We start from the raw sequence: 26,506 nt of genomic DNA on the forward strand, positions 1-26,506 counted from the left end.
CCTGCCTTCCCCATCCCGTTTATCTCTCTCGTGTTGGGAAGCCTCAATGGAGTAATCTATCGGAGATTTTAACAGAGCGGGAAAACGAACTACATCGTAGTAACGGGGTCATGGAGAGCAAAGGCATAGAAGTGCGGCATTTAATTTAGAATTATAACAAAAATGGAGCATCGCGCATTCGCCCAAAGTTCGAAGCAGTGATAGCGATATCGAGTTCAATGCTACGCGTACATAGAGGAAGACTCGCGTTGCTTCGCGGGCGTGTAGTGAACATGCACAACATTGTACTGTAAACATTCGGCCGGCCACTGTCACTCTAAAGCATGGCTTTGCATGTATAGCGCGGCAGTCGGGCACAACCTACTTTGGTCTTGGGTCAGTCCTAGACAAAACAGAGTCGAGCCGATTTTCGGGCCCAAGCTTGGCCACTTTTCGGGAGCTTCCTAGATCTTGCTGTGCCATCAAATGAAGTAGCGTGAAGTGCAGTACTTCTGCGTCGCGTGGAATAAGCGCCGTACAAGTTTCAGCACCAGCCAAACATGCTATACCGCGCTTCTTATGCAAAATAGGAAGAGCTAATAACCAAATTGGGCCCACCAGGCATCCCACGGACACACATATACTTCTGTTATCTAGCAAAAAGTTAGCACCTGCAGCCTTTACTATTTCCCGCAGAGCGGTATACAAAATTCTCACTATTTTTACTAGTAGAAAGCTTTACCAGGTAGAAGTTTTGCACATGGAAAACGGCTGAAGGCGGTGTTGATGAGACAGATGTTATGGCGTCCAGATGTAAATGGATGGGCCTATCGTGAACGTCAAGATCTTCTATACACATGACACTTGCACAAATCCAAACCCCGCAAAGCTCAAACGCCATTCCAAGTGAAAGAAAATTAAATAACTTGCTCACACGTATTTCTGGCCACGGAGAGTATATTGATATGAAGAAAACAGCGAAATTATAATTGCAGAAAAATAATTAGTATGGTAATATTTAATTAGTAATTCATTTGCTGAACTAGTCACATGTGAACACGCCCTCCAGAATATCAAAAATGCTACTATCATCAGTATCAAATTCAGTGTATCAAAAATGATACGTTGGACTTTGCGGGACTAAGGCCTCACCACGCAGTATGGTCACTGGATACCGGTGCGGATTACATGTGGGCATCAAAGCGGATTCAGACCTAATAGTGAAGACGGTGAACGGTAGAAATAAGTCCTTGCAGTGAGCAAGCATGTCAGATGGCGTAAACGCCACAGTTGAATCTGGCACGGCAGCACACGACAAGGTCACAAGCATCGACGTCTCCGGAGCTAGATCAGTATCAGCATCGACGAAGATTTGCGAACACTGAGGTCGGCGCCAACAGATGGTGGTGGTGGCACTATGATGGTAAAGCTTTATATGATGCCACTATGATGTGACAAGAAGCCCCACACAAGGATGAGATCATGAGAGCAGGATGGCAACGAAAAAAAAAAAAACAGCTTGATGATGTGCAAAGACTATTGGATGACTACACGGGCGGTGCACACAGCTGTAGGATGAATCCTTTGCGTGTGAGCACTGCAGAGTGACATGCCAGATAGAGAGGTTGTGACATTTTTCAGCTTGCGACAGATATTTTCTTGAGACTTTCATGACGGAAACTGCGGCCACGGTATCGCCCAGCGCTTGTGCTGCTGCTCCATCAACATGGACGACATTTTGCGGCGAAAATTGAAGTCTTAGAAAGTTCGATGAGCGTGAAGTTCTAGCCTCCGCAACTGTGCTAATCAGTTTCCCCTCGGCAGTAGGTAGCCGGTGACGCATAGGTGACAGCGACCGTCAGCGTGTAGAAGGAGAACGGCTGTTCTCTGAACGGCGGTAGAGATGAAAGGGTCTCAGCGGCGAGTCCGCGGTATCTCGGCAACGAATCTCGGCGACATGCTGCGGCGCGTAGCGAAACTGGTCGAAGGCGCCACGGTCAGCGGACATGTTTCGACGACAGAAGCGCACAACGTGACCAGCAATTGCACAGGCTGATTCTGGATTCTGGCGTGCGCCACTTGTCGGCTCGACGAAGAAGCTGGGACGACTGGCGTGGAACGGGAGCGAGGGGGAACCCGGTGCGTTGGTGGTGGGGCGTAATATGATGGTTGGGGTGGCCTTGCGATGGCGTCAGCGTAGTTGAGCGGCGGAGGTGTGACCTCGGACGGGTAGTCGGCATAAGAGCACAATTGCAGGTCCTCTATAGAATATGGTGAGGACTATGCGAAACTCCCGTGACACGGGAACGTCGCGTGATATTGGCACGGGAGCTTGCAGTGTCTGTGCGCAGTGATAGAACATTCCGTCGGGAGTCAGCACATCAGCCTGTGAAACAAAAGTACCTCTATGCCGTTTTCTCTTTTATTTTTAGCATACTGGCAGATTTTGTGTGTTCTAGTGTGACAAGGTGTTGTCGAACTCATTTTACAAACGTTAAACTTTATGAAAAGATCACATGAACTTTTGCTCAACTGCTTTCTGTATGCGGCGCACGCTATAATGGCTCAGTGTCTTCACTTATTCAATCACATGTCGGAGCACAAGAGTTTCCGGTGCCCCCAATCGGCGCGCCCGATTTTTAGCATAAATTAAAAAGAAAAGGTGCCTTCATGGGAACCACAGCTGACTCGCAGCGAAGGGATGGAGTGCAGAGTGCAAGCCTTTGAACAGGACTGTAGTCAAGACATATTGCTGGTCTCGTTACATTATCGTGGCAACAAACAGCTCCAGAAAACACGATGAATCAAATAATAGAGGGCCTTGTGAACATATTGCTCTCTCCTTCTGTCCTTTGTGTTTTTTGGTGCTGTTTGCCAGCTAGCACGACAGCCTTCCTGTATTTCAGGAAGTGCGCTGTTCGGAGATTTAAGCTTGGTTGCGCTAGTTGGCTGATTTTTGCGAACAATCTCGCAAGCGCTATGTCGGCCTCAAAAAAGGACACGCCACAGCCTCAAATAAATCACTGTGGTATACAAACTCCACATCCTTCTGCTGCTGGTCGACAGGGCTGATCTGTTGATGTATAGTCGCACACAGGTGCGCCCAAAAAGAAAATATGCGCAAGTTATGCTTTTCGATGCCACATCCGGTGAGATGGAAACCACACTTGCAGCAGCAGTAATTTATACGCACTATGTCGAGCACGTGAGCCGGATACACCAGTGCTATACCGGATAGTGTTCGCCATCTCGGGGCATGCGCGCGAGGGTATGCGGTTTCCGCGGCCAGCCACGGCCAGAGGGCATGGATAGAAAAGCCAAAGCTGTTTTTTTCTGCAATTATTTCGAATGTGCAACGCTTCGTGCAATGCGTGAACCAAGACATTACGCGGAGTGCAGCGGCCACCTCTGCAACCGGTGAATCCCAGGTTCATGTCCGTCGCTGTGTTTAAGAGGAAGCCATGGCTCGCCGTCCAAAGCTGGTTTCCCCATTCACGTCAAACGAAGATATTCATCCCCCGGATAACTGCAGAAGCAATATGAATGAAATTTGTTGTACTCAAAAGAGCAATTTATGCCCTGCATCTATTTTAAGGCCACAATTCTGTTTTAGGCTCCAGATTGTTTTCTTTAAGTCATTAAATAAATACATAAAGAAGAACCACTACGTTTAGAACTCCGTAACGCCGCACCAGAAACAGGCGCCTGAATTCTGAAAACTGTATTCCTATTAATTGCCTGAAGTGTACAACTATAATACAAAATCAAATAGCCCGCGTGACATCGTTAAATTATTTTCGCGAGTTTTGCAAGAGTCGTATTAAGAAATGAGTGGTATTAAGCCTTTTACAGCGGTTGGATTGCGGAGCGTAAAAGAGAACACACCTACCACTCCGCTGCCATTACTGGTCTTCTGAATGCCACTTGTATGCCCGAATACCCATTTTTGAGATTGATGCCATAACCCTGGATGGCCTGAGCGGCTCACTGTTCCGCTAGACGAAAATGTGAGGCATACCTGAATAGTCGCCAGTGCTAGCTATAGCCACCACGGCCATTTGACGTTCACTTGGGCTGCACTCATAGCCAGTAAATGAACACTGTATATGCGTCAACAAATGCGCCATTAACGCGACCTTCCATGGTTCTCAGTTCGGAAGTGACGCATGGAGCGAAACTTTCGCATTTTAACTCACTAGCTATGGCAGAGCTCTACTTGGTAGGAAAATTCGATTATCCCCAGGCCTGACGTAAACCAATGTGTCATGTGCAGTTATTCGAAGCTATTCGTCTGCAAATTTCAAATAGCTTGCTGTTCCTTGAGCAGGGGCATAGCACGTCCACACTATGGTAACATATTGGCTTTCAATGAACGCCTGCACCTGTTAGAAGTTTCTATACGCGAGCTGACCACATTGGAGAAGAGAACCATACATGGCACTGTGGTCAACTGGCAGCGTCCATACCTTCACAAAATATGAGAAAGGTTTGGATTTGGCCTTTCCTGATGAATCCGTACCCGGGAATTTGAGACATAATCCGAGCGGCCATCTGCCGAACTTCACCGCAATGCACTGGCGTAACTCAGTGGGCAGCACCTTCAAAAATGATATTTAAAAAGGCCGCCCAAATTTCAACAACTTTCGGTTAGCAACGTTGAGAGAGTAGGCCCTTCTAATAGCATGTGTATGTTATTCCTGACTTTCTTGCTGCGTTATACCAGTGCTGTTTAAAATTCTGCAATAGCGCAGCAAGTAGTACGTTACGACTAAGCGCCACGAGTACGCATGCTAATCAAAGTGCGTGCCCTCTCGACGTTGCTAGCTGAAAGTTGCGGAAATGCATGCGGCCTTGTGGCATATCAATTTTTTTTAGTGCTGGTCATTTAGTTACGCTGGTGCACTGCGGTAAAGCTCGACATATGGCCGCTGAAGGGGCAATGTTCAAAATTAAGGGACAGTACCAGTGAAGCTGTGCCAAAGTGCTTTCACCCCAAACAATCACCGAACCGATGAATAAAAGGAAGTGTATTCGAAGAGAAGGTGAAATGATCGCGGCTGATGGTCACACAATTTCTCTTTAGGCTTTCAAGTGTCCGAAGCGCTACAGAAAAAGAGCGCCTTGGACAAGAATCCGCTTTACTTAACCCAACCTGGCCTGTTTCATTTGCCAAATGGTAGGGTCCAGGTGATCAAACGCATAGTTTTCTGCACAAATTACTAGAAAGAACTCCGGTGCTAGTAGCTACCGGAGCTGCAAGCATGGTGGCTCAGCCAGCGTGGGATCAATCATGGGGTAGCCCACGGATTTTCCCTAACTTCGTCCTTCTGGCTTCAGAACTTGTGATTTGGCAGATTGTTAATTTTCAAGACAATATTGCGTTACATTCACAAAAAATTCACGATAATTATACGTGTGCGCACAACTTTATTACCTTCTGCGTTTAGGAATACTGGAATTCTTCTAATTTAGGTCGATAAAGGCAAATGAAGCGCATTAAGTAGAGCCGCAAGAACGCCTGAAGCCACAGGCACAAAGGTAAGACGAATCAACGCACTAACCATCCTTCCCATGCAAGCTGAACGACCTCAGCGCTAGAGTTCCCTTGAGGGCATTTAGCAGCAAACTCTGTGATCAACAGCGGGCCTGATGAAAGGGAGCGTACTTGAAAGGTTTTTGAAAAAACATTGGCATGATAGAAGGTAATTGAATGCACATCACCACGTTTGACTGTGTGCGCCTCATTCGTGTGTCTGCGTAAAAAAGACTCCTGTACCTGTGGAATCCGTGGATTCTGGCACGAGTATAACTTTTCGCTGAAGACTTCCGCTCTTGTGTCATGCATATTTTAAAGTTTCGCTTTCCTTGCCTCCTCCTTCGACTTTTCCACTGCCACTGCTGGTGTGGCTGTCTTGCATGCCGCGTCGGAGTGTGGTTCAGAGAGTTTATTTGCATGAGAGGAGCATGGCAGAGAGGAAAGGTGACGGGTGACGCGAGAAACTCTTTTGGACCTTGCCATTGCGTCGAATGCGCACAATGCCCTCTGGAGCGGTCTGGGCGTCGCTACATTAGCCTCTTGACAGTTGTAATTATCCGAGACCCCACGCAAAAACATTGCGGAAACTGCAGCGCTTGCCTTTCTACTAGCGTACAAGTCCAGAGACGAGGTAGAATGGTGGAGAGAACGAGGGAGAGGAGCCATAGAATGGGTAGAACCGACAGCTTGCCACTCTTCGCTCGCAGTTCAGACACAGGGGGAGAAGGTGGGAAAGGGAAAATATAAGGTGAGAAGGCAAGGAAGCGCTACTACTATAGACACGACAGTAGTTTCGGGCAAACTGAAGGTAGGGCACGGTACGCTGCTGCTATTTCTGAAAAATAAGCACCACTTAAATTTGTCAAGCGGACAACTGACGCAGGGCGTGCAGACGCAGTTGCAGGGAGATATACATATACTTTGGGGTCTAGGCGACATTACGGAAGCGATCGCACCTGAAATCAGCTCTTCTGTGCCCGCCATGGCAAGCTTTGCGGCTATGGCTTTGCTCGAGGTCGCGGATTCAATTCCGGCCACTTCAGCAGAATTTCGGCGGGAGCAAAATACAAAAACGCCAGTGGACTTAGATTTAGGTGCACGTTAAAGAATACCAGAGTGTCCAACTTTATCCAGAGTCTTCCACTACGGCGTGCCTCATAATTCGAGTGTGGTTTTGGCACGTACACCCCCATAATAGAATTAAACTTTAACACTTCTGCCACGATGCGCCATGCGAGGCAATGGTAATCTCAACCCTCTCAGAGATTATGAGCAATGGCGCACAACAACGCCTCGAAGATTCAAGGCCATTCAGCGAACCCTCACAACATTGCTGCTGACCAGCAGGCACACTGCCCTCCTAATCCTGATCTTCCACCTATTCCCCTCCCACCCCAACCCCGTAACTCGCTGCGAGCCCGTAAAAATGTTCTCCGGCAGGACACACGCGCTCTTATCCCACCGTGTGTCTCCTCCCTCCCCCTTCACCTTACTAGGGCGGAGGAAGTTGTGCTTAGGAGGCTTCGGGCCGGGGTGGCCCTTACACCGGCTGTTGTCTCAAGGTGGAACTGGTCGCATTTACCACTGGGTGCTACGTGTCCATACTGCTCCGTTCCTGTGGTGGAATCAGATGCATACCACCTAATATGGACATGTACGGGTTTACAATCCGAACGCTCGCGTCTCCAACTGCAAGCCGGCCTGTGCTACAGTGTGACAACCAGCTATGACCGCTGGATACATGACAACAGATTTCACAAAACACTGCTTCAATTCTTACACAACACAGACCTCACAGCACCTATATGATACACATATACGCTTCAAGAATTATGCCTTAAGGGCAAGCCTTCATCGCAATTAAAAAAAAAAAACAACGCCTGAAACAAACACGTCTCCCTCCGTGCTCTGCATACTGCGCAGGCAAACAGCAGTGGTGCATGCAAATTAACGTTTAACATCAACTAACCACTCTGGTATGGGAATAAATGCTGAAGAAATAAAAAATTCACCCTCCACACTACCTCTAATTGTTGTCAATCAAAGCAAACAGCCCAGAAAGCTCCACTTACATCGATTCCCACAGTACATGGGATTCGCATTACACTTTGACACTTATTTGTGCATCAATATTTTTATATTAGTCTTTATATTTCTGTTTATATAATCTGGATTTACTCTCGCCAGCATCTGACAGGAAAAGCTTCTCTCATTTTTATTCCAGCATGATAACGTTACCGCGAGTAAACTTGACGTAAATATTAGAAGAGGGGCGCAATTGCTAGTGACGCTCGTCCTGTGTATACTTCATCTCCGTATGCGTGTCAATTTGCAAACCTCTTCCCAAAACTGTTTCAGCAACTAGCCCAAGAAGTAAAAAACACGGATTTACCTGCCTGTTTGGAGAAGCATTTTAGCCACGTAACCAGAATACCATGCTATTCTCAAGGGTGACTTAGCGGGCATATTGGTAATGATGCACCTTCGACTCGCCGTGGTTGCTCAGTGGCTATGGTGTTAGGCTGCTGAGCACGAGGTTGCGGGATCGAATCCCGGCCACGGCGGCCGCATTTCGATGGGGGCGAAATGCGAAAACACCCGGGTACTCAGATTTAGGTGCACGTTAAAGAACCCCGGGTGGTCGAACTTTCCGGAGTCCTCCACTACGGCGTGCCTCATAATCAGAAAGTGGTTTTGGCACGTAAAAACCCATAACTTTTTATGCACCTTCAGTTAGCATTGCTCTTTTCGGCCACTTCTATAAATTTCCATGTTTATAATCGTATTGCTAACCAAAGATATACCGGGCGTTTCTGCAAAGACCTTTAGCAATATTTAAAAATCGCGTGAGGCAGATTGTACAATTCTAGCCCTTGAGCTGGACTGCTCGAAGAGGCGGACGAAGGATAGAAATGCATAGGCTACAAATGGACAAAAACCACGAATTAAACTAGGATAGGATAGGAATAACTTTATTAAAATGTGGGCAACCGATCGTTTAACGCGTCGCGACGTTGGCCAAGCGTCCGACCCGGGGTTATGTCCTACTCTGCACTACACCAGTTCGGCCCTTTTGTGGTGGGTCGTGAGGCTTGTGCTTTTCGAGTGCACCCCGGGTGTGATTACCTTTGGGCACATTTGCAATTAACAAATTATAGCCGGATCTTCCCCTCTGGTTAACTTCCCTGCATTTCCCCTTTCCTCTGCCTCTATCTCTCTATAGCCGGGGAGTTCACAAGGCGGATCCACTTAAAAAGAATTCTGTGGATAACACCAGTTTAGAGATATGCGCCATCAAACTTGCGGTAAAAATTCACTGTCACTCCAATGATTCTTCCAACAAAACACCATTTTGTACACTGAAACACAAAAGTAACTGGACCGCCAGCGTATTACTTCGCAAAGATCGGGCATTAATATGCCGAAACTGGTGCCATCCTCTGAATTCGTTCTACGAGGGTCCGCCTTGCGAAGTCCACGGCTACATTTGGTAAATTGCAAGATGTGCCGTAAGTTAATTAGTCGAAAGCATAATCAAATAATTTTGTTAATTAGTTATTTATGCATATAACTTTTTCACGAAAACAATACGCCTGTTTGAGCAATCTAGCTCAAGGATTACAGCTGTGCTATCAGCCACAGCGGCTTTTTTAAAAAGAAAGCTTGTAAACGTCTTCGCAGGAACACCCAGTATGCGTATAGTACAGGCTTTACAGCCATATATATATATATATATATATATATATATATATATATATACGTCCTACAGACCCAGGCATTCGTGACTATACGCTTACCATTTGGAGCATCCAGCCGAGATTCTTACGTTGACTGTGCGCACGTGTATAAGTGTATACGCCGCTCATTCATCGAGATAACATTGGGTATGACACTAACTGCGCACGTGACCATCGGACAAAAAGACTCTCCTACCTCCAGTTGTACACTGTCCCGGCTACATGAATGAGTGAGGCATTACTTATGGAACCTCTTTCGGATGATGTAAGAACCCCTCTTTCTCTCGACATGTTACTTGGTCTTTGTATTGATAAGCATCGAAAAAGCAAGGTTTGCGCCATCGGTTCTAAACACATTCGCTGTTACTGTATATGCGTCACAGTGACGGCCAGTATACTATTCCAGAAATTACTATGGAAAATTATCACTCGTACACAATTTACGCACAAAGAGCGAGAAAGAGATTGAGTTATAATATATAGTACAAGCTGAAGATGTCAGCCATAGCTGCTCTATGCAGGGCTTGCTGCTTGAGATGAGGCATTTGAAATGACATGAAGAGGATATGACTGCAGTAGGGTAAGAAGGCAGAAGGGAAGAATGAGATAAACATTTTATAGAAAAGCTAGAAATATATTAACGAATGGAGCCCAGATGACTAACAAAAGGTCAAACAATATCTATGAAACCTGAATTGCATAAGTATAACAGCAGGGCGTTCGTGTCTCGGCCTTCGTCCCCATTTCTGTCCCAGGTCCCTAAAAATCACTAGCTTGTGTGTGTCCACGTATACCAAGTACAGTCTTCGCTGCTAACCACGCGGGGTTATAGCCCACCGGGTAGCTTGAAGTTGTCGGTGCACAGCGGCGGACTGAGCTTCCTGATATTAAATAGAAAAAAAAACAGTATTGGCCACACGCAGTCCGAAACAATGATTGATGCCCTCAACTTGCAAGGCTGGTCCCCGCTTGACGCAAGAGGTACACTGTGAGTCAATGCGATAAAAAAGGACGTACTGAAGATCGGGGTCGATGCAAAAAGCAGCAGGCGTTCGCCTTCATATGTGCGAGACAAACGCTCTGATGGCCTCACGGAAAAATGGAATCTGTGTATTCGATTGCAAGAAGTGCGCCTTATTGCCAATGACGTCCGTCTTCGTGCTTATTGTAACGCCACAGTGTACAGGTAACCACTGCAGCATGATACTGTACGTACGCCGTACGCGTACGCCGCTAGCGTGTACATGGCGTTAATTCAAGAGTAGTTTAGTGCGCTGATTTCAGTTCCCTTCGATGATACGAAGAGATAAGCGCGACCTTGTGAAAATCGTCCATTTTTATGCAGGCTTATCATAGACATGTTGAAGTGCTGTCCGGACGACTATCAGCTCAGTTGTAGCAGACTTTGTCCTATGGGGTAGCTTTTGTTGGGTGATCAATCCAGTCCATAGTGCCCATATGCCTATATGGCTGACGATTAAAAGTTCGCAGAACCATCGGTGTAAATTTGCGTGCGATAACTGTAATGCATCATCATGTGTTCTAATGGGAAAAATAAGACGACAGGAGCAGACATTTCTGCCGATCCTTAGGACTGTTGTTGATACGTTGCACGGAGAAAACTGCCACAGCAGAAGTTCTGCTAAAACAGGACACCGAAAGTGTAGGAACGTGAACCTTGACTCGTGCGAATGAGATCGTTGCCAAAAGATGTTCGTAACGTAACGTCACGGCTCGAAACCTATTTCAGAGGCGTTGCTGCGTTTGAAGAATGGAGAGTGGCAGACATCGTGTTCCCATTGTAGATGTGCGTTTCGTGAGTCCCAGGCCTATTCGGAGTGCGGCAGCTTGACCACTCTCGACAAGTTTCGGGTTACCTCGAGACACTGGCCGCAGAGCTGAAAGGGTGAGCTTAGATGTCCGTTGAAAAGCGACTCATGAAGGACGAGACTGAACAGCACCCTACGTATGCCTTTCAACATGCGGGAAAAAATAATGGAGTCATGGTGGGGTATGTGAAGCGCCTACTTTACAGCCAACGTGCTTACTCTTTTGGAACTCTTTTTGACAGTGGAGTAAGAGATAAGAGATCATTTGATACACGTACTCTACGGCATGCGCAAATACACTCACAACACAACTCCACGATGCTCAGGCAGAGTAAAATTGCCCTGCGGTGAAACAACCAGAAAAAAACCATTGGCTACCGTCATTGCCCAGTTGGGTAAGGGGAAATGTTCCGTTATTTTATCTATTTGGAGAAAAGAAAGTGCGTCTACATAAAGAGAAAAGAACAGTCATCAGGAAGTTTTTGCAGACTGACGGCAGACTGAAAATGCGACGCATTCGATTACCATGCATGACAGCGATACTGTGGAACAAAACGCGCACTGATATGCCACGCCTTACGCACCAATTTATTCTATATGGCTCACCAACTACGAACTGTGTGCACACCATTGAAAAGCACTCCTACATACGGTAATCGTAAAAAAAAAAGTCCGGGTTACCGGAGGAGCGCGGCATCGTTCGAGCGACGCGCAGTTGTACTCAGCCTTGTGGATCCACTTCTTCTGGCTCCACAGTTAACACACACGCACACAGAAAGATTCCCGTTCCTTGCATGATTGTTTCATTTCGCAACAAAATCAGTGAAAATAGCGTCCATGTGAGAATTTTAATATCTGGCACAGGTGCTCAGGGAAAAGAAAGAAAAAAATATGCACGGAGCACCAACAGAGTCAAGGCAGTCCTGTATACGTGAGAAGCATCGGGTAATGGCATCGGGTAGAGAAGCATCGGGTAACTCGGCGAAGCATTGGGTAATGACATCATCGCTCTCGTCCAATACCTCCGTTTGCCCCTTCCAATGGTGCATGACCTTTTTCACGGCTGATTGGTCACCGTTGGTATTTCAATATTACGTCATTCCGTGCCCGCAGAGTGCGCAGCCCCACAGTTGCTTGGTTGCGTCGGTTTTGTATATGCTGAATGTGTGCGTTGGGCTTGTAGCATTTGGGACGTCGTATGTCTCTTCATGCACTTGCGAATGGCGAAGGCCACCAAGACACGATACAACGAAGGTGGCGCACTCGGATCCTTACGGGTGTTTGAAGAAAACTGCAAATTTGATCGCCAGCCATGCCTTGGAGATTTGAAGGCATCATTGCCGGACAGCAACCTTATTAATAAGGACACAAGCAACAACGCCGGCGCTCTCATTCAGACAAGAGTTTTTACGTTTTATTTGCCTTCTGGATTATCGCAAAGCAACGCCTGTCTGATGCTTGTGATTATTACATGTCTGTCCTAGTGTTTTGCGTCGCATACACGTAGGCATGCCTGCTTATTGTCCAGAAAGAACCACGAGAACATGATATAGCGAGATAAAAGAAATACAGTTAATCCTCGATATAGTGAACTTCAACATCAGGAAATTCTCGATACAACAAAGTATAAAATATTCTGTAATTTGTTGTCCATAGAACCCCATGTATTTAGAACCTCAATATAACCAACTGTGCGTAGGCGGTTTCGAATTTAACTGCCGCCGCGTAGGAATACCGAGGAAATAGATGAAAACTGTTGCGGATGGAAATGGTCAAATAGTGGAATTTCATGGGGTTTATCGCGAACGCACCTCTCAAATCGCACGTGGCGCGACAGAGCGGCCGCCGAAGCGAAGCACCGTCTTCGCCGGTAGCGGCGAATTCAGCTCGTCATACATTTGTGCTTTATTTAATATATTTACTGTTTTCATCACTTGTTATTGCACAAAACGCAACTTTATCTTTTGATATATTTTTGGTAACTTTACTGACACGTCTCCTGTTTCTTTTCACATACAATCAAATATTGTTTTGATTTAATGTTCCGTTTTTCGTTCTAAATTGTGAGATGGAGAAATAAACAATTCGGCCTGCAGACATCGCCCTTTTCAAACTGATTTTATAGGTTCCTGGGCAGTACTACACCTAACCAATCACAATTCTTGCGTGAGATTGAAGCACATTTTTTCGTTGCCTGCAAACGTATCTTGAATTACTCGTGGCTGTATTTCTTGTGAGCTTGAATTGGGCGCTTGTTTTTCAGTATATCTGCGTTACTAGAATTTGGCCCGAGTTCAGTAAAATAGGCAGGTATTTCACTATGTGTGCTTGTTTTTACTCGTGTTACATTTCAATTGACTTGGTTAATAGTTATGCGTGTTGGTTTCAGGGTTTGGAATGCTTTTTGCAGGATTTTTGAGCTTGATACAGCTTCGTCCCGGCTTATAAAAGAACAGTCACTAAAAGCTCGCTTTAGAATTTGCAAGTGCCGGGTTGTCCTACTTTAAAGTATTGCGCTTATGACTACATATATGGTAGTAATCACTCCAGGCTCTCAGAGTATGCATCTCCTGACTATGAATGTCGAAAGCCTGATAGGGCATCGTCGCATACATGAAAATCTTACGTAGCGAGGGCAACACCTTAGGAGGCTTTTGACGTTACGTACAATGCACTCGGGAGCCTGGGAAGAGCACTGCTACGTACGTAGGCATAACTACAATCATTGAAAGTTGGATATACCTGCACTCATAACTTCTGAAACAAACTTTCAATTATTATTCTCGTTTAGAGGTAGGAACAAAACTGCTTCAACCAGCGGCGATCGAGTAAAATTCCCACTATTACAGTAACTCTATCCAGCCGCAACAGCTCTACGGCAGTTACTCCTCTTCTGGGCTGTAGAGCTTAATTACTCTATGACTATTACTCTTTCCGGGAGTACCAGAGTTCACTTAAGCTACCCCTGATATAGTGCATGTGTTCTAGAAACAGCGTAGTATATCATATATGTGACAAGCAACTACTCCATCGATTGATTCGCTCTTACGACGTTATGACACCCTTTCTTTTTAGACCGCAGGAGAAATGAAAGATCACCCAATATCAATGTACTTAGCCACAGATACTCTCAAGGCGCATATTAGGCACGTTGTCCGACTACTTTCCCACCATCTTGTTTCTTAACCTGCAGAACGGCCACACACAACTTTCCGTCGTATAATTGCTGCCAATCGTACCTCGTTGCCATCGAACTACCTGCCTGCAGCAAGACCATCCTCACCTTTATGGTGCCAGCACAAACCTGAAATACGGCTCACCATCCCAGAATCACGAAGAAAGCTAACATGCCGTCGTTTGCCCTGAAGCAGGCCACGTTAGGATTTTTACATGAGGTGCACAGTAGTTGCGGTATACATCGATGGCTCAGTCACACTTACAAGTTCAGCTGCTGCTGTGTTCACACCAGCGAGATCCGTCAAAATACAGCTAAAAACATCACATGTATCATCGCCGACAGCTGCTGAACTGGTAGCCCTGTGTGCGGCTCGTCATTTCATTCAATAGGAACCACCCCAGTACTGCGCCATAGATCACATGAGCAGCTCGTCGCAGAGATAAGAGAAGTCCGCCATCACGTACTTGATGAAGGACATGATATAATATATCAGTGGTTGCCTAGTCGCTGTGGCATACATGGTAATGATCAAGCGGACGCATCTACCCGATTTTCCCATGACGGCGTCAACTGCGTTGCAATTCCTCTTTCGAGAGCCGACGCAGCGAGAAACCTTTCCGCACTTGCGCGTGAATTAACATTAGCTCAATGGAATCCATCTAAGTTCACAAGTGCACGCCTTCACACCCTGGACCCTAATTTACAGCTCCGTATTACGCCCGACCTTGCACGACGTAACTGCACCCTTCTAGTAGCATTTTTAAATGCGTACTCTTTTTTCATCGGCATGGCCAGCAGCCCATTTGGTGACTTCTGCGGGTGCAACGAAACAATATGGCACCTTTGTGAGTGCCCTCGTTACAACCTGCAAAGAGCAGCCCTCTCAGCCAACCTAGACCAACTGGACAAGCGCCCAATAACGGAAGACAAGATCATTGCAAAATGGCCTACGCGAACATCAGCGCGAGCCGCTATGAAAGGACTGCTGCGTTATTTAAAAGACACCGGACTTTGTGGCGAATTGTGACTGTGCACTATGTCACGTAGGATGGGACGGTAACGCTGTGCAACACTAGGAACGCCTTCGCAGACTGCGTGACAGCGCCCACAGAAATAGTTCTGTATTGTGTATATGTGTGTGTGGGTTTCTTTTTACGTTTTTTTTTTTCAATTCTTTTTCGCTCTCTCACCTATCGCATCCCTTTGCCCATCGCGCGGTACAGGGTAGCCAACCGGAGATAATCTCTATGGTTAATCTTCCTGATTTTCCTTTGCCTTTCTTTCTCCCTCCCTCTACTCTTCAGTGGCCGAAAATGCGGAATCCAAGACACGGACTAGTCAAAGAGAGAGACAGAAACAAGCTTTAATGGTATGCTGGAGATGTTAGCCTGGCTGTTCGCCTGACATGCTACCGGGTGCTTGGTGATGATTATGATATATATATATATATATATGTATATATATATATATATATATATATATATATATATATATATATATATATATATATATATATATATATATATATATATATATATATATATATAGTGATAATCCAGGTAAAACACGGGGAATGCGAGAGATGGAAATTTAAGACCATGAGCAAAACAAGAACAAGGTAAAAGCGGGAGCCAACGTTTCGACAAGTGGACATGCCGCCTTGAAAAAGAGAAGTTCGCTTCTCAAAACGTTGGCACTCGCTTTTATCTCGTTCTCCTTTTGCTGATAGATTGATAATGTTACGCACAGTAATGTGTGGTTGTGCACAGAGGCATTTCACAGCCTGAAATCTTCAGCGAATACTGGGAAACGTTGTGCTTGGTGAAGGAAATATGTCTATAAGAGACAAAGTGACTCGACGGTTTACCAGGATTTAGCAGACTTCGACACGCCCAGTTTTTCACAAGCTATTGTATATTTTTTTTCAAGAAGCTGCTGTTGCGCTTGACGTCCCAAATATCCAAAGCGACTGCGCGAGTTCACCTAAGTCAAAGCAGCGGCGAGTTCATGCTTGCTGAAACATTCATCAATCCATATTGTTTTTCTCATTAGGAATGTAGCAAAGGCTATGAGGTTGTTTTTTATTTTTTTATTTAGAACATACTGCCAATCCCATAAAGAATTATTGCAGGAAGCGCACAAGGTCAAACAATAAACACGACAAGTCGTAGCAAAAGTGTAAAAAAATACCAGTTGCAAATACATAACCTGAATAGCAAACATCTTAAGTCGCAACATGAAAGCGTGAAATATAAAGAAAAATTGAATATGTATATCTATACATTCCTGCAGTATTTACAAAAACGTTCCAAAGAAGGTTAGCAATTGAGGGCAGTAACACAAAGTGAAGGCGCGCAACAGTTAAATTTCCTAATTGGGAACCGACTAAGTAGTTTTCAAGACCCTTGCTCCAATGATTGTAAAGATCTTTGAGAAGGATTCTTCGGTGGCATGTACCTACCTTGCGCGACGTTGTAAGTCATTGCATAAAACTGAACAGAATAGGCTTGGACACACCCCTGATCTCAACTCGAAGGAGGATCAGGCGGAACAATTGCCGGCTATGTATGCCAGGCTAACCCCGCCTGCTTCAACATCACCACCACCACCACCACCTGAGGCATTGAACTGTTGTCCATACGCACGCGGATCGAAATGTGACCAAAATGTTCTCCATTTTGTTCACGTAACCGCCTACAGCCTGCCTGGTGAGCGACGCTTAAAGCACAATGTGACCAACATGAACTGGTATAATGATAAAAGTGCTGATATAATGATGCATGTGAGGGTCTTCTGTCTACTGTGAGAAGAACCAGTGCAGCTCGTACGAAGGTGCTTTACGTGCGGTGCGGGCCGAAAGACGTGCGCATATATGACTCAGCCACCACAAGATATTCGAGTTGCCAGACGCGCGCGAAAAAAGAGGCCGAAGCAAATCGATAAAATATTTTCCGCGGGTGACGCAGCGTACGTCATCGTTGACAGAGTATTATAAGGCAAGAGGCGCGCTCGACGCAACCTTTCTATCATTGCTTCTTTTTTTCATATTTTCTCGGGTTTCTTCTTATTTACTTACTTTTGATCCTTTATTTTCCTAATGATATGTGATTGTTTTATCAGCGTTAAGTGATTTGTAATAACCGGCTCCTCACTGAATAGACCTCTCTAATCATGATACATATTTCTGCCTCTGCTTTTTTGATTAGGTTGAAAGTGTGGAAGCAAATGAACACCAGATGAAAGCATAGGCGTTCCTCGTACATTCGTCATCCTTTTTACCCCCTACCCGCCTGAGCGAAGTGGGGTAGTTGCAGAGTGCGCTTTGCTTTCGCATGGTTCTACAGTTACGAATCGCGCTTAAGGACAGAGTCCTTGAGTACAAGACGATTCTCGTGCGGAGTCGCAACCGCCACCACTGGGTCAATCATAGCGCTCTCACTGCACACCATCAATCTCTGGTGCCCTCAGTAAACGCGCAACATGGCGTAAGAGCGAAACACAAGCCCTGCGCGTGGAGAAGGCTAAGCGCATCGTACAGCTAGGGCGCAGGTTAGCAGACACTGTGAGGCAGGCCTCTTTTCGCTGGCAAACAGGGTTCTTTCGCCGAGGCTCTACTTGGATTACTGAGTCATAGAGTGACGCCGTCGTTCTTAAAGACTTCGGCTGCGCATTCATACGCGTGGATATAATGATTTCATGCTTAGCAAAAAGGGGCCGTTGTCCCTGCGAAGCATGCGCAACAACCGCCCGCACTGCAATGCCGTTCTCGGCTTACTCAATGGCGCGGCCTTCACGGGCGTGGGAGTGTTCGTTGAAACGGGACGCTGCGCTCAACGCAATGTCCACAGCGTGCAGGGACACGTGTGCCAAACTTTTGGCCCCTGATATTCTCACGCAGGGCATGCATGGTTTTGCGTTTCACGTAAACCCACAAGTCAAACGTAACGACTCTTGCGCAGTGTTGCAGCATTACGAAAGCGAATTAGCTTTTCTTTGGTTTCATTCTTCTTGTCTGTTACGTAGCGAGGAATCAAGAGGGGGTGAATCAGTCACCGCTTTTTCAATTGTCTTTAACATGTTTTAACCTCGGCTGCAGCGTTCTGCATCTAAGCCGCTTTTTAAAGCCACAGCATAGAACTGCAGAAGAACTCCATTAGCATAGTTCTTTTTGATAGATGATCCTAGTCAGGTAGCGGGTTAAAAGCAAGAGTGACGCATTGAAAGACGCGCGTGGTGAACTGGCTATGTGCCTGGGGTTCCCAAAAACTGAAATTATAGGTAATTTTAATAAAAGGGCTATACTATCTACGTATGCGCTGTTTGTGCAGGCGGTTTATGCTGTTCGGTGCACATAATCTCCGCGCAGTAAATAAAGTAAACAAAAAGATGAAAAAATAGCTTTTAATTTCGGAATCATTACATATATATATATATATATATATATATATATATATATATATATATATATATATATATATATATATATATATATAGTCATGTCATAAGAAGCCAACAAAAACCAATACTAATGAAATAATGACTAATAAAAATCCGGCCCCTCGGTTAACCCCCTTTCTTCTCGTTGTATATATATATATATATATATATATATATATATATATATATATATATATATATATATATATATATATATATATATATATATATATATATATATATATATATATATATATATATATATATATATGGATGTGTGTGTGTGTATATATATGTGAAACTTGAGGACAAGCGTATTCGAAGAAGAGGCCATTGTGTTTGATATTTCAAAAACGGCTTGTGTTCCGAGATATTCATCGTCAAGCTTGACATTCAGTACGCTAATTTTACCATTCAGAGGCAGCAGTCTCGATGCAGTTAATTACGGTGAAATGGAGACGCTAAACTCTTGTTTTTCCCATGTGAGAGCAGCAGCAGAGAAGTTATTAGCTCTGCCTGGCTTTTATACTGGCGTGTTATACGAATCAACTACGTCCTAAAGGGCGAAGTGGGGGAGGAGATGCAAGGCCGGCGGTCATGTTTCTGTCGTTACTATCCGCCTCTAAGTATACGAAATTAGCTTACTACGTGCCAAAGTTAATTGTGAATATCTCCCAACACAAGAAAGCTTTATAATTATTTCAAAAATGAAGTTTGCGTATAATACATGTGTCTTCAAATTTCGAGTATATATATGTATACCGCAAACGCTAAATTAAAAACACGTTACTTAGCAAATCTTTGTTGTGCATTTCACGGGAGTTGTGCCCGCCAAAGCGCATAATCCACCTGCGCACGCAGTATTTGTGTAGAGCTTTTTTAAAAAATAAAATTATAGTGATAGTCTAAACTTGAAAACACCTGTATATCGCTCTCTCTGGGGTCCATTATCACGACATGAGAGCAGCTGCCTAAATTAACGGTCATCGCCGTCATGGCTGTACTTGCAAAGAACTTCGTACGCCACTAGTAAACACTTCGTACGAACAGGCGCCAGCCAATTGTGATATTGAAGAAGTAACTTAGCGCCAGCGGATGACAGCCAGCCGTTCTATATTCGGCCTTACGACACCGTGTTTCATGCTCCGATATGCATCGCTTGGGCTGCATATTATTACGGGCACCTTAAGCGACCTATAGTATTAGCAACGAAGGATCCTTCCTAATACCTCGAAAATGGCGAAAGTTGCTGCGGTATATAAAGGTGGTGGTATCAACAGTTTGTCCAACTATCGTCCCATATCTCTACTTTCAACACTGTGTAAAGATTTTGAAGCCGTTACTTATGAAAGACTCCTGGTGTTGCTTGAAAGATATCGACTGATAGCAGAAAATCAATGTGGTTTTCGAAAGCACAAATCAACTGAGCAGGCTAGTAAATATGAAAAACAAAATAATCAAAAATATGGCGAACAGGGAATGTACGCTTGGTTTGTTTTTAGAGCTCAGGAAAGCCTTTGATTCTATACAATTCGATTTATTGCTAAACAAATTATCCAGTTTTAGAGTCCGATGCATTTCTCTTGGGCTTCTTAAAAGTTACTTATAGGATCGTTTTTAACTTGTAAAGAAGCATGAAGCATTTTCAACAGGAATGAAAATAAAATAAGGCGTCCCTCAGGGCTCCGTACTTGGGCCACTGCTATTTATCGTCTATATAAATGATATTGTTTCTATCCCTGGTACCCCTGAAGTCATTATGTGTGCCGACGACACAAATGTATTTTTTCCTCCCATAATCTAACAACGCTTGCACGCGACGCCAACTCATATCTTATTCACCTTTCCAGACGGCTCAAACGGAACAAGTTGAGATAAAATTCCTCCAAAACCACATACACGATCTTTCGTCCTACAAACAAACCATTATACGGAAACATTATGGTAGAATTTGAAGAAAGCCTAATTGAACATGTTGAACAACAAACATTTCTCGGGGCATGGTTTCAAGGCAAACTAAGTTGGACTACACATATAAATTATCTCATTTCAGACTTAGCACGTACCGTTGCATGTTTGTACAGGATAACCCACCTTATACCACTTTGGCTAAAGCAAACTCTTTATTATTCCCTTTTCTATTCCAAACTTACATGTGGTTTACTAGTCTGGGGTACCACTACAGATTAAAAAAAAGATAACGACAAACTTTTTATACTTCAGAAGGAACTTTTGTGGTCTTTTGAAAATTATTACGGTAAAGCGCGAGATTTAAGAACAGCTCCTTTATTTATAAAACATTGTATACTGCGGGCTGACCAGTTATGTTATTTCAAGCTATTGCAATTAATACATAAGAACAAACTGTACACAAAAAATGAAATAATTACTAGATATTGTCTAAGATTGCCAAAACGGCACACTCCTAAAATACGGACGGAATACGGACGACAGAAAATGGCACATGAGATACCTTATGTGTTAAATATATTCGAAGAAAATTTGGATTTGACTACCGCTATAAACAATTTGAAAAATGACATTAAGAATTTAATAATCATTTCTGAATTAAAATGCGCTCATCAATAATGTTTGCTATGGTTTTATACGCTTAATTTTGGTCTATTTGGTTTGTGTAAATATATGGGCGTGTGCAATACGTAGGTGCGTATACAGATGTCTTCGTGTGTTGTATCTGCATGATGTCTGCATGAGAAAAAACACGGTCGAATAAAGTATGTTTAACATATATATATATATATATATATATATATATATATATATATATACATACATATGTATTCTATGCAGTATGTCAATAATATATCGATATGCACAGACACTGATACTGTTTTTGATATGTGTAAAAGTGTAAAATGATTATGCTCTGTGTTATTCTGTATTTTTCATATGATGAAACATGACTGGGCATATTATTTTGCTGAAACCGCTTAACAAACTGTAAAGGGTCAGATGCCTTTGTCAGGCATTTTAAGCCTATAGGCTCTGCCCTTCTAGCAGGCTCTCTAATAAGTCTGTTGAATATCAAGGCGTACTCATACCATTCGATACATTAAGGGTACGTAAACCGGTAGGGCAGCAGAAAGGTTTAAATATTTAGAAATATTGTTTCTTTTACACGGGTTAGATGCGAGTAGTTAACAAAAAAAAAAGGCTGCAGTAACGGGTGAGTGAACCACACTGGCAGTACATTTAGTCTTATATTATGGCTCACAGATTATTTTGAAAAGCCAGTGGCATCCAGAGATTCCGTCACCCTTCTACATTGGCATGTATGCCACTGCATAAGCTCGACCAGATACGTCAGTGGTATGACAGCACCTTTCTACGGGCCCCCTCGTCATTCGCTCTCTGCATTCAGTGCACTTGGGGCGTCACTAAAGAAGGTTTCTTTCACAAAGCACAAAATGAAACGCAGCGACCACTAACGAGTGGATTGCACCAACGCTGAGGGATGAACACAGAAAGACAAGCGACTCGCTCTAAGAAAGAGAACCACGTCTTTTTTATTATTCTGGTCAAGTGTGAACGCCGCAGCACGTTAATGTTTAAGAAATTCGCATTTATATATATATATATATATATATATATATATATATATATATATATATATATATATATATATATATATATATATGTTCTTTTGCCCAAATTTCAGGATAAGCAACCCTTTGTCAGGACCACGTCCTGAGATTTCGGCACCTTACACCACAACGAGGCATAGATCTACATCGAGAGCTGTGCCTTGTCTCGAGTCGATAAACAATATTCTGGCCGTTATACACATGTTATTTTTTGCTATCAAGAAAAATAAATTACCGCGCCATTTTCCACGCCTAATTGCTCTCGTAACTCCAATCTCGTACTCATTTTTTTATTCATATCAGCAATGGTTCCATGGTAGGAGTTGTTTCTAGTACAATATCAATACTAAGTGCGACATATACAGCCGCTAGCAGTCAACACCAACACGACGCCAAATACATGCGGAATACATTAGATATGATATGGGCAGTGACAATGTGTTATGTACATTACGAAAATTGAACATTTTTTATTACGACGTAGATTTTATACAAACAGCAGAATATGATGAGTACTGCATAACAGAGCATTAAGCATGTCGGCGCGCTCATATTCATTTCACGATACGAAACCGAATTCAAACCTCCATGAGATTGCTGTGTGTGCCACATTTGTGACGTTATTGTTTTTAATAATGAGCGTACACTCGAGCTCTCCACTACGACACCACGTCACATTCATTCCAGAGCACCTAGCAAGAGATAATTGAAGAGACAATGCTCTGGCGTTATTAACAAGCACATGGTTTTCTATATCTTTCTTTTTACGTCTACATACATAGAAGACTTGCGTTCATGTTGGGCATTCATAACAGTGGGTAGAGCAGTTGCAATCCCCTCAAGAATACAAAAAGAACAACCAGGTTTGGAGCACGATTTCAAACAGACATATATGAGCAGAATAATACTTCGCATAAAAGTGACCATGACTCAACGAATGCGACTTTAGAGCAATATTAAGTTACATTTTCATTCCTGGTATGAATTCTTAAGGTGCCTTATCCTTGTGAGCAGACAATGAAATAAAGAAATGATTTCGCGCGGCATCGAAATGGACCACCCCACCAAGTTGGCTCTAGTATTTCACTGCAGCCACGTATGAGCTAGGATTCTTAAAGGTAGCTTGCCTTCGACTTAGGTACTTGCTTTCATTACCTCTCACGTTAATGCCGAACTCACGGGGACACATTCCGGAAGCAAGGTGACTTAGAACATGCATACGAAAGCGGAACACAGGTGTACCAACCTTTACAGAGAAACAGCGCACGATCTCGTGCTGTGCACACGGTTCTGCCGGCTCCCGCCCCGAAACAGCTACGGTGCGCCTCTTCGGTACGCAATCGTGCCCTCCACCGCGTCGGCCATTGCCTCTGATATGCGTGGCCGAGAGCCCCGCTGCAGAACGAATAGGAGGGTGTGAGGTCTGGAGCCGGAGAGGGGGACTCACCGACGAGATCCCGTGCGCAGCACTGCGCCGCGCAAACACGGACTGCCGCGCAGCTGTGCGCTCGCCGATAAACGTCCGCGCTGTTTCGAAGAGCAAAGTCTCTCTAGTTTCATAGACACAACAGCTGCTGCGACTCCTCGCGCCTGCTGCCACGCTGAGCAGCAGCAGTGCGCGACGCCGGGGTGCAAACTAGCGGTCCGCACGGCCGACGGGAGCAGCCGCGGCGGTCGACAGGGTCGAGCCGAGTAGGAGCTCGGGTGCCGACGATCGGCCCCGCGTCATCCGGCCGCGGGGCGACGCGAGGCCGCCGGCACCGCCGCGGAGGTCGCCGGCCAGCACGGCGTCGTACGAAGGCGGCTCGCAGCGTCGCGGTGCGCACTTTCCGCCGCCGCGCGATACACGGGCAGGATGCACGGGCGAGGCCCCGTCGAAGGAAGCATCTGGCAGGACGCTCGGCCCGCCGATAGCGTGGCGTTCCGGCGACCACGACTCGCCTGCCGACCAGATCAAATAGTTGGCCGCCGAGCCGTGGGGGTGGGCGGCTGGGAGCTCGAGCGCGTAGACAAAGCGGCCCTGCAGGCGTTCCCGCTCACTGCGGTCGCTGCGCGGCAGCTGCGCGCTCAGTTTGCGCCCGGTGCGAGGGTCGTTGACACCGCTCAATTCAAGCAGGCGCTGGCTCGGCGCAGCGCAAGTGCACCAGGGAGAAGGGAGGCTCCAATGCCGTCGCGTCGACCCTGGCCGCGGGCCGAGGAACAGCGTCTCGCCGCCGTCGTCTTCCTCGCGATGCGCCATTACCGCCTCGTAGGCCGGCGGCCGGCACTGCCCGGAGGCGGCTGCGTGGGTGGCGCACGAGTCCACGATGAGCGCTCCCGTGACGACAACCACCACTCCGCCGACGACCAGTGCGAGTCCGAGGCTCCTGCTGTACGTCGGAAACACGGCGAGCCCGGCGCACACTAAAGTCAAGCCGACCAGGAAGATCAGGCCATACGTAATTTCATGCGGGCTGCTGCGCAGGGTCTTCATCTCGGCGGTCGCTTCCAGACTTGGGCCGCCAGCGGCACCGCGCGGCCGCCCAAAATTCTCCCGTGGTGTTCCTGCAAACACAAGAGTCAGTCACTCTTTCGCAATCAGTATTGGCCCTGTCAACACTAGGCAGCGGAAGCGTGACTGAAACGGTAGATAACGCACACGAGGAGCGGTCTTCTCCACGCCCCGCGGGCCACGAAATGCATCCTAGCTCTTCATCGCTGCATTCTGAGAGATACGCTTGCCTCTATTCGCTCGCGTTGACAATAAATCCTCTCCTAATGCTTCCGTGTTCTAAACCGGCCGGTTATATCCGCGCAAAGAAAGCGCAGGCCGCGTGTAGTGAGCGACGCGAAGGCAGTCGCCCTTTGTGTCCGTGTCAGTCAGCATTCGCGCAACGTTATCACCTCAACACGGGTCGCCGGTTCACCTCGGGTTCCCAACGGTTGTGCAGCACCGAATCGGTCAAGTGAAACTTGTTTGCTGGATGCGATCAAGTGGAAAGACATGCCGCCCGGCGGGACTCCGCTGTCCTGACTTCATGTTTCTAATGAGCCGTCGTTTCTTAATGACGCGTTGCGTCGTGTTAAAAATGCCTGAGCGAATATCAACGGCTGCACAACGGCATATCGAACTTGTCAGCGCTTAGGTCTATCATATGGGCTGCTTACGCAAAACTGCCCAAACTGGTCTCGAGCGTTCACGTAGCTATATGAGACAACAACCCTGGTTATGCATACCCAAACAAAATGTCTCGAACATAAGTTGCCAGCCGCGACGACTTTGTTCAGCGATTTCCATTGAATCCTCCGCCCTGAGAGGGCAGACAGACCTTTGGCCCTTCAGACTTCACACGTTAAATTGGGACATATCTCGTCGGTTCAAGCCTACCGTAGTTTAACAAAGTTGCGATCAGTTTGCAGAAATGCCCATAGAAACTCAGCCTAATATGTCGATTACACTAAGCACTATTGACGACAGAGGTTATGCTCACACGAATAGGGAACACTCACTTTTTTTAGACAGCAACAACCACTTTAAGGTAACACGGTGGCAGCGGGGGGACGCTCCGATAACCGCGCAAACATCGGCTCATCGATGCTCCCTGTCTGAAAACGGTCTGTACGCCAACAACTGCCAGGCAGATTCATGTCGAACTCACTCCCACCAGCTGACGTAACGATGTCAACGTGGGCCTCGGCCACAGTGTGCGCTCGGTCGCACGAACGCCACGCGCTAGCCAGAGCTGGTTCATGCTTTCCAGTCGAGGTCGCGCTAAAAGCGAACGCTCGCTGTCTAGCCTTCCGGCAACAATGCGTCATGATCACTGCATTCAATCGCACCGCAGTGTGCTCCAAGGTGGCTGCAGCACGTGCGTACTGAGGCTTCCTGCAGGGCGAACGCTGTTGTTTACGCGGTCGCCCACATCACGAGCCTCCTTGTAGAGCACCCGACACTCTGCCAGGGTCGCTGTGCGGGAAACTGCGGAGCATTGTTAGGTAACGTGCCGGCATCGGCTTTGCTGCTGCAACGCGAGGTCGCCGATGACGTGGCACAAAGCATCCCGGCATCCGTTTGCACGAGCTTGCAGTGTTGACGCCGTCACAGGATGCGCCCTCCACCGATTGCACATTGGGTTCCATCCCCACTGAGGGCAAGGACACACCGAAAGCGCGCTACACGCCGCCGTCCGGTGTGCATCTAAATGCGCGAGATAGCAAAAAAAAAA

The 26,506-nt window shown here is 45.9% G+C and overlaps 1 protein-coding gene across 4 annotated transcripts in view; it reads right to left on the reverse strand.

Annotated features, from left to right (window-relative positions):
• Nucleotides 1–26,506, reverse strand: part of LOC135915849 (uncharacterized) — a 124,434-nt gene that overhangs the window by 25,324 nt on the left and 72,604 nt on the right. For 2 of the 4 annotated variants that reach the window (XM_065449054.1, XM_065449049.1), the window contains one exon: nt 23,548–24,845. In XM_065449054.1, coding sequence (XP_065305126.1) covers nt 23,938–24,845 — 908 coding nt within the window. In that variant the 3' untranslated portion in view covers nt 23,548–23,937. Of the gene's footprint in view, nt 1–22,742; nt 24,846–25,790; nt 26,179–26,506 lie in introns of those variants that run through there. The other 2 variants (XM_065449059.1, XM_065449045.1) reach the window with 2 other exon arrangements.

This window comes from Dermacentor albipictus, chromosome 1 (genome assembly GCF_038994185.2).
Source record: "Dermacentor albipictus isolate Rhodes 1998 colony chromosome 1, USDA_Dalb.pri_finalv2, whole genome shotgun sequence".
NCBI lineage: Eukaryota > Metazoa > Arthropoda > Arachnida > Ixodida > Ixodidae > Dermacentor > Dermacentor albipictus.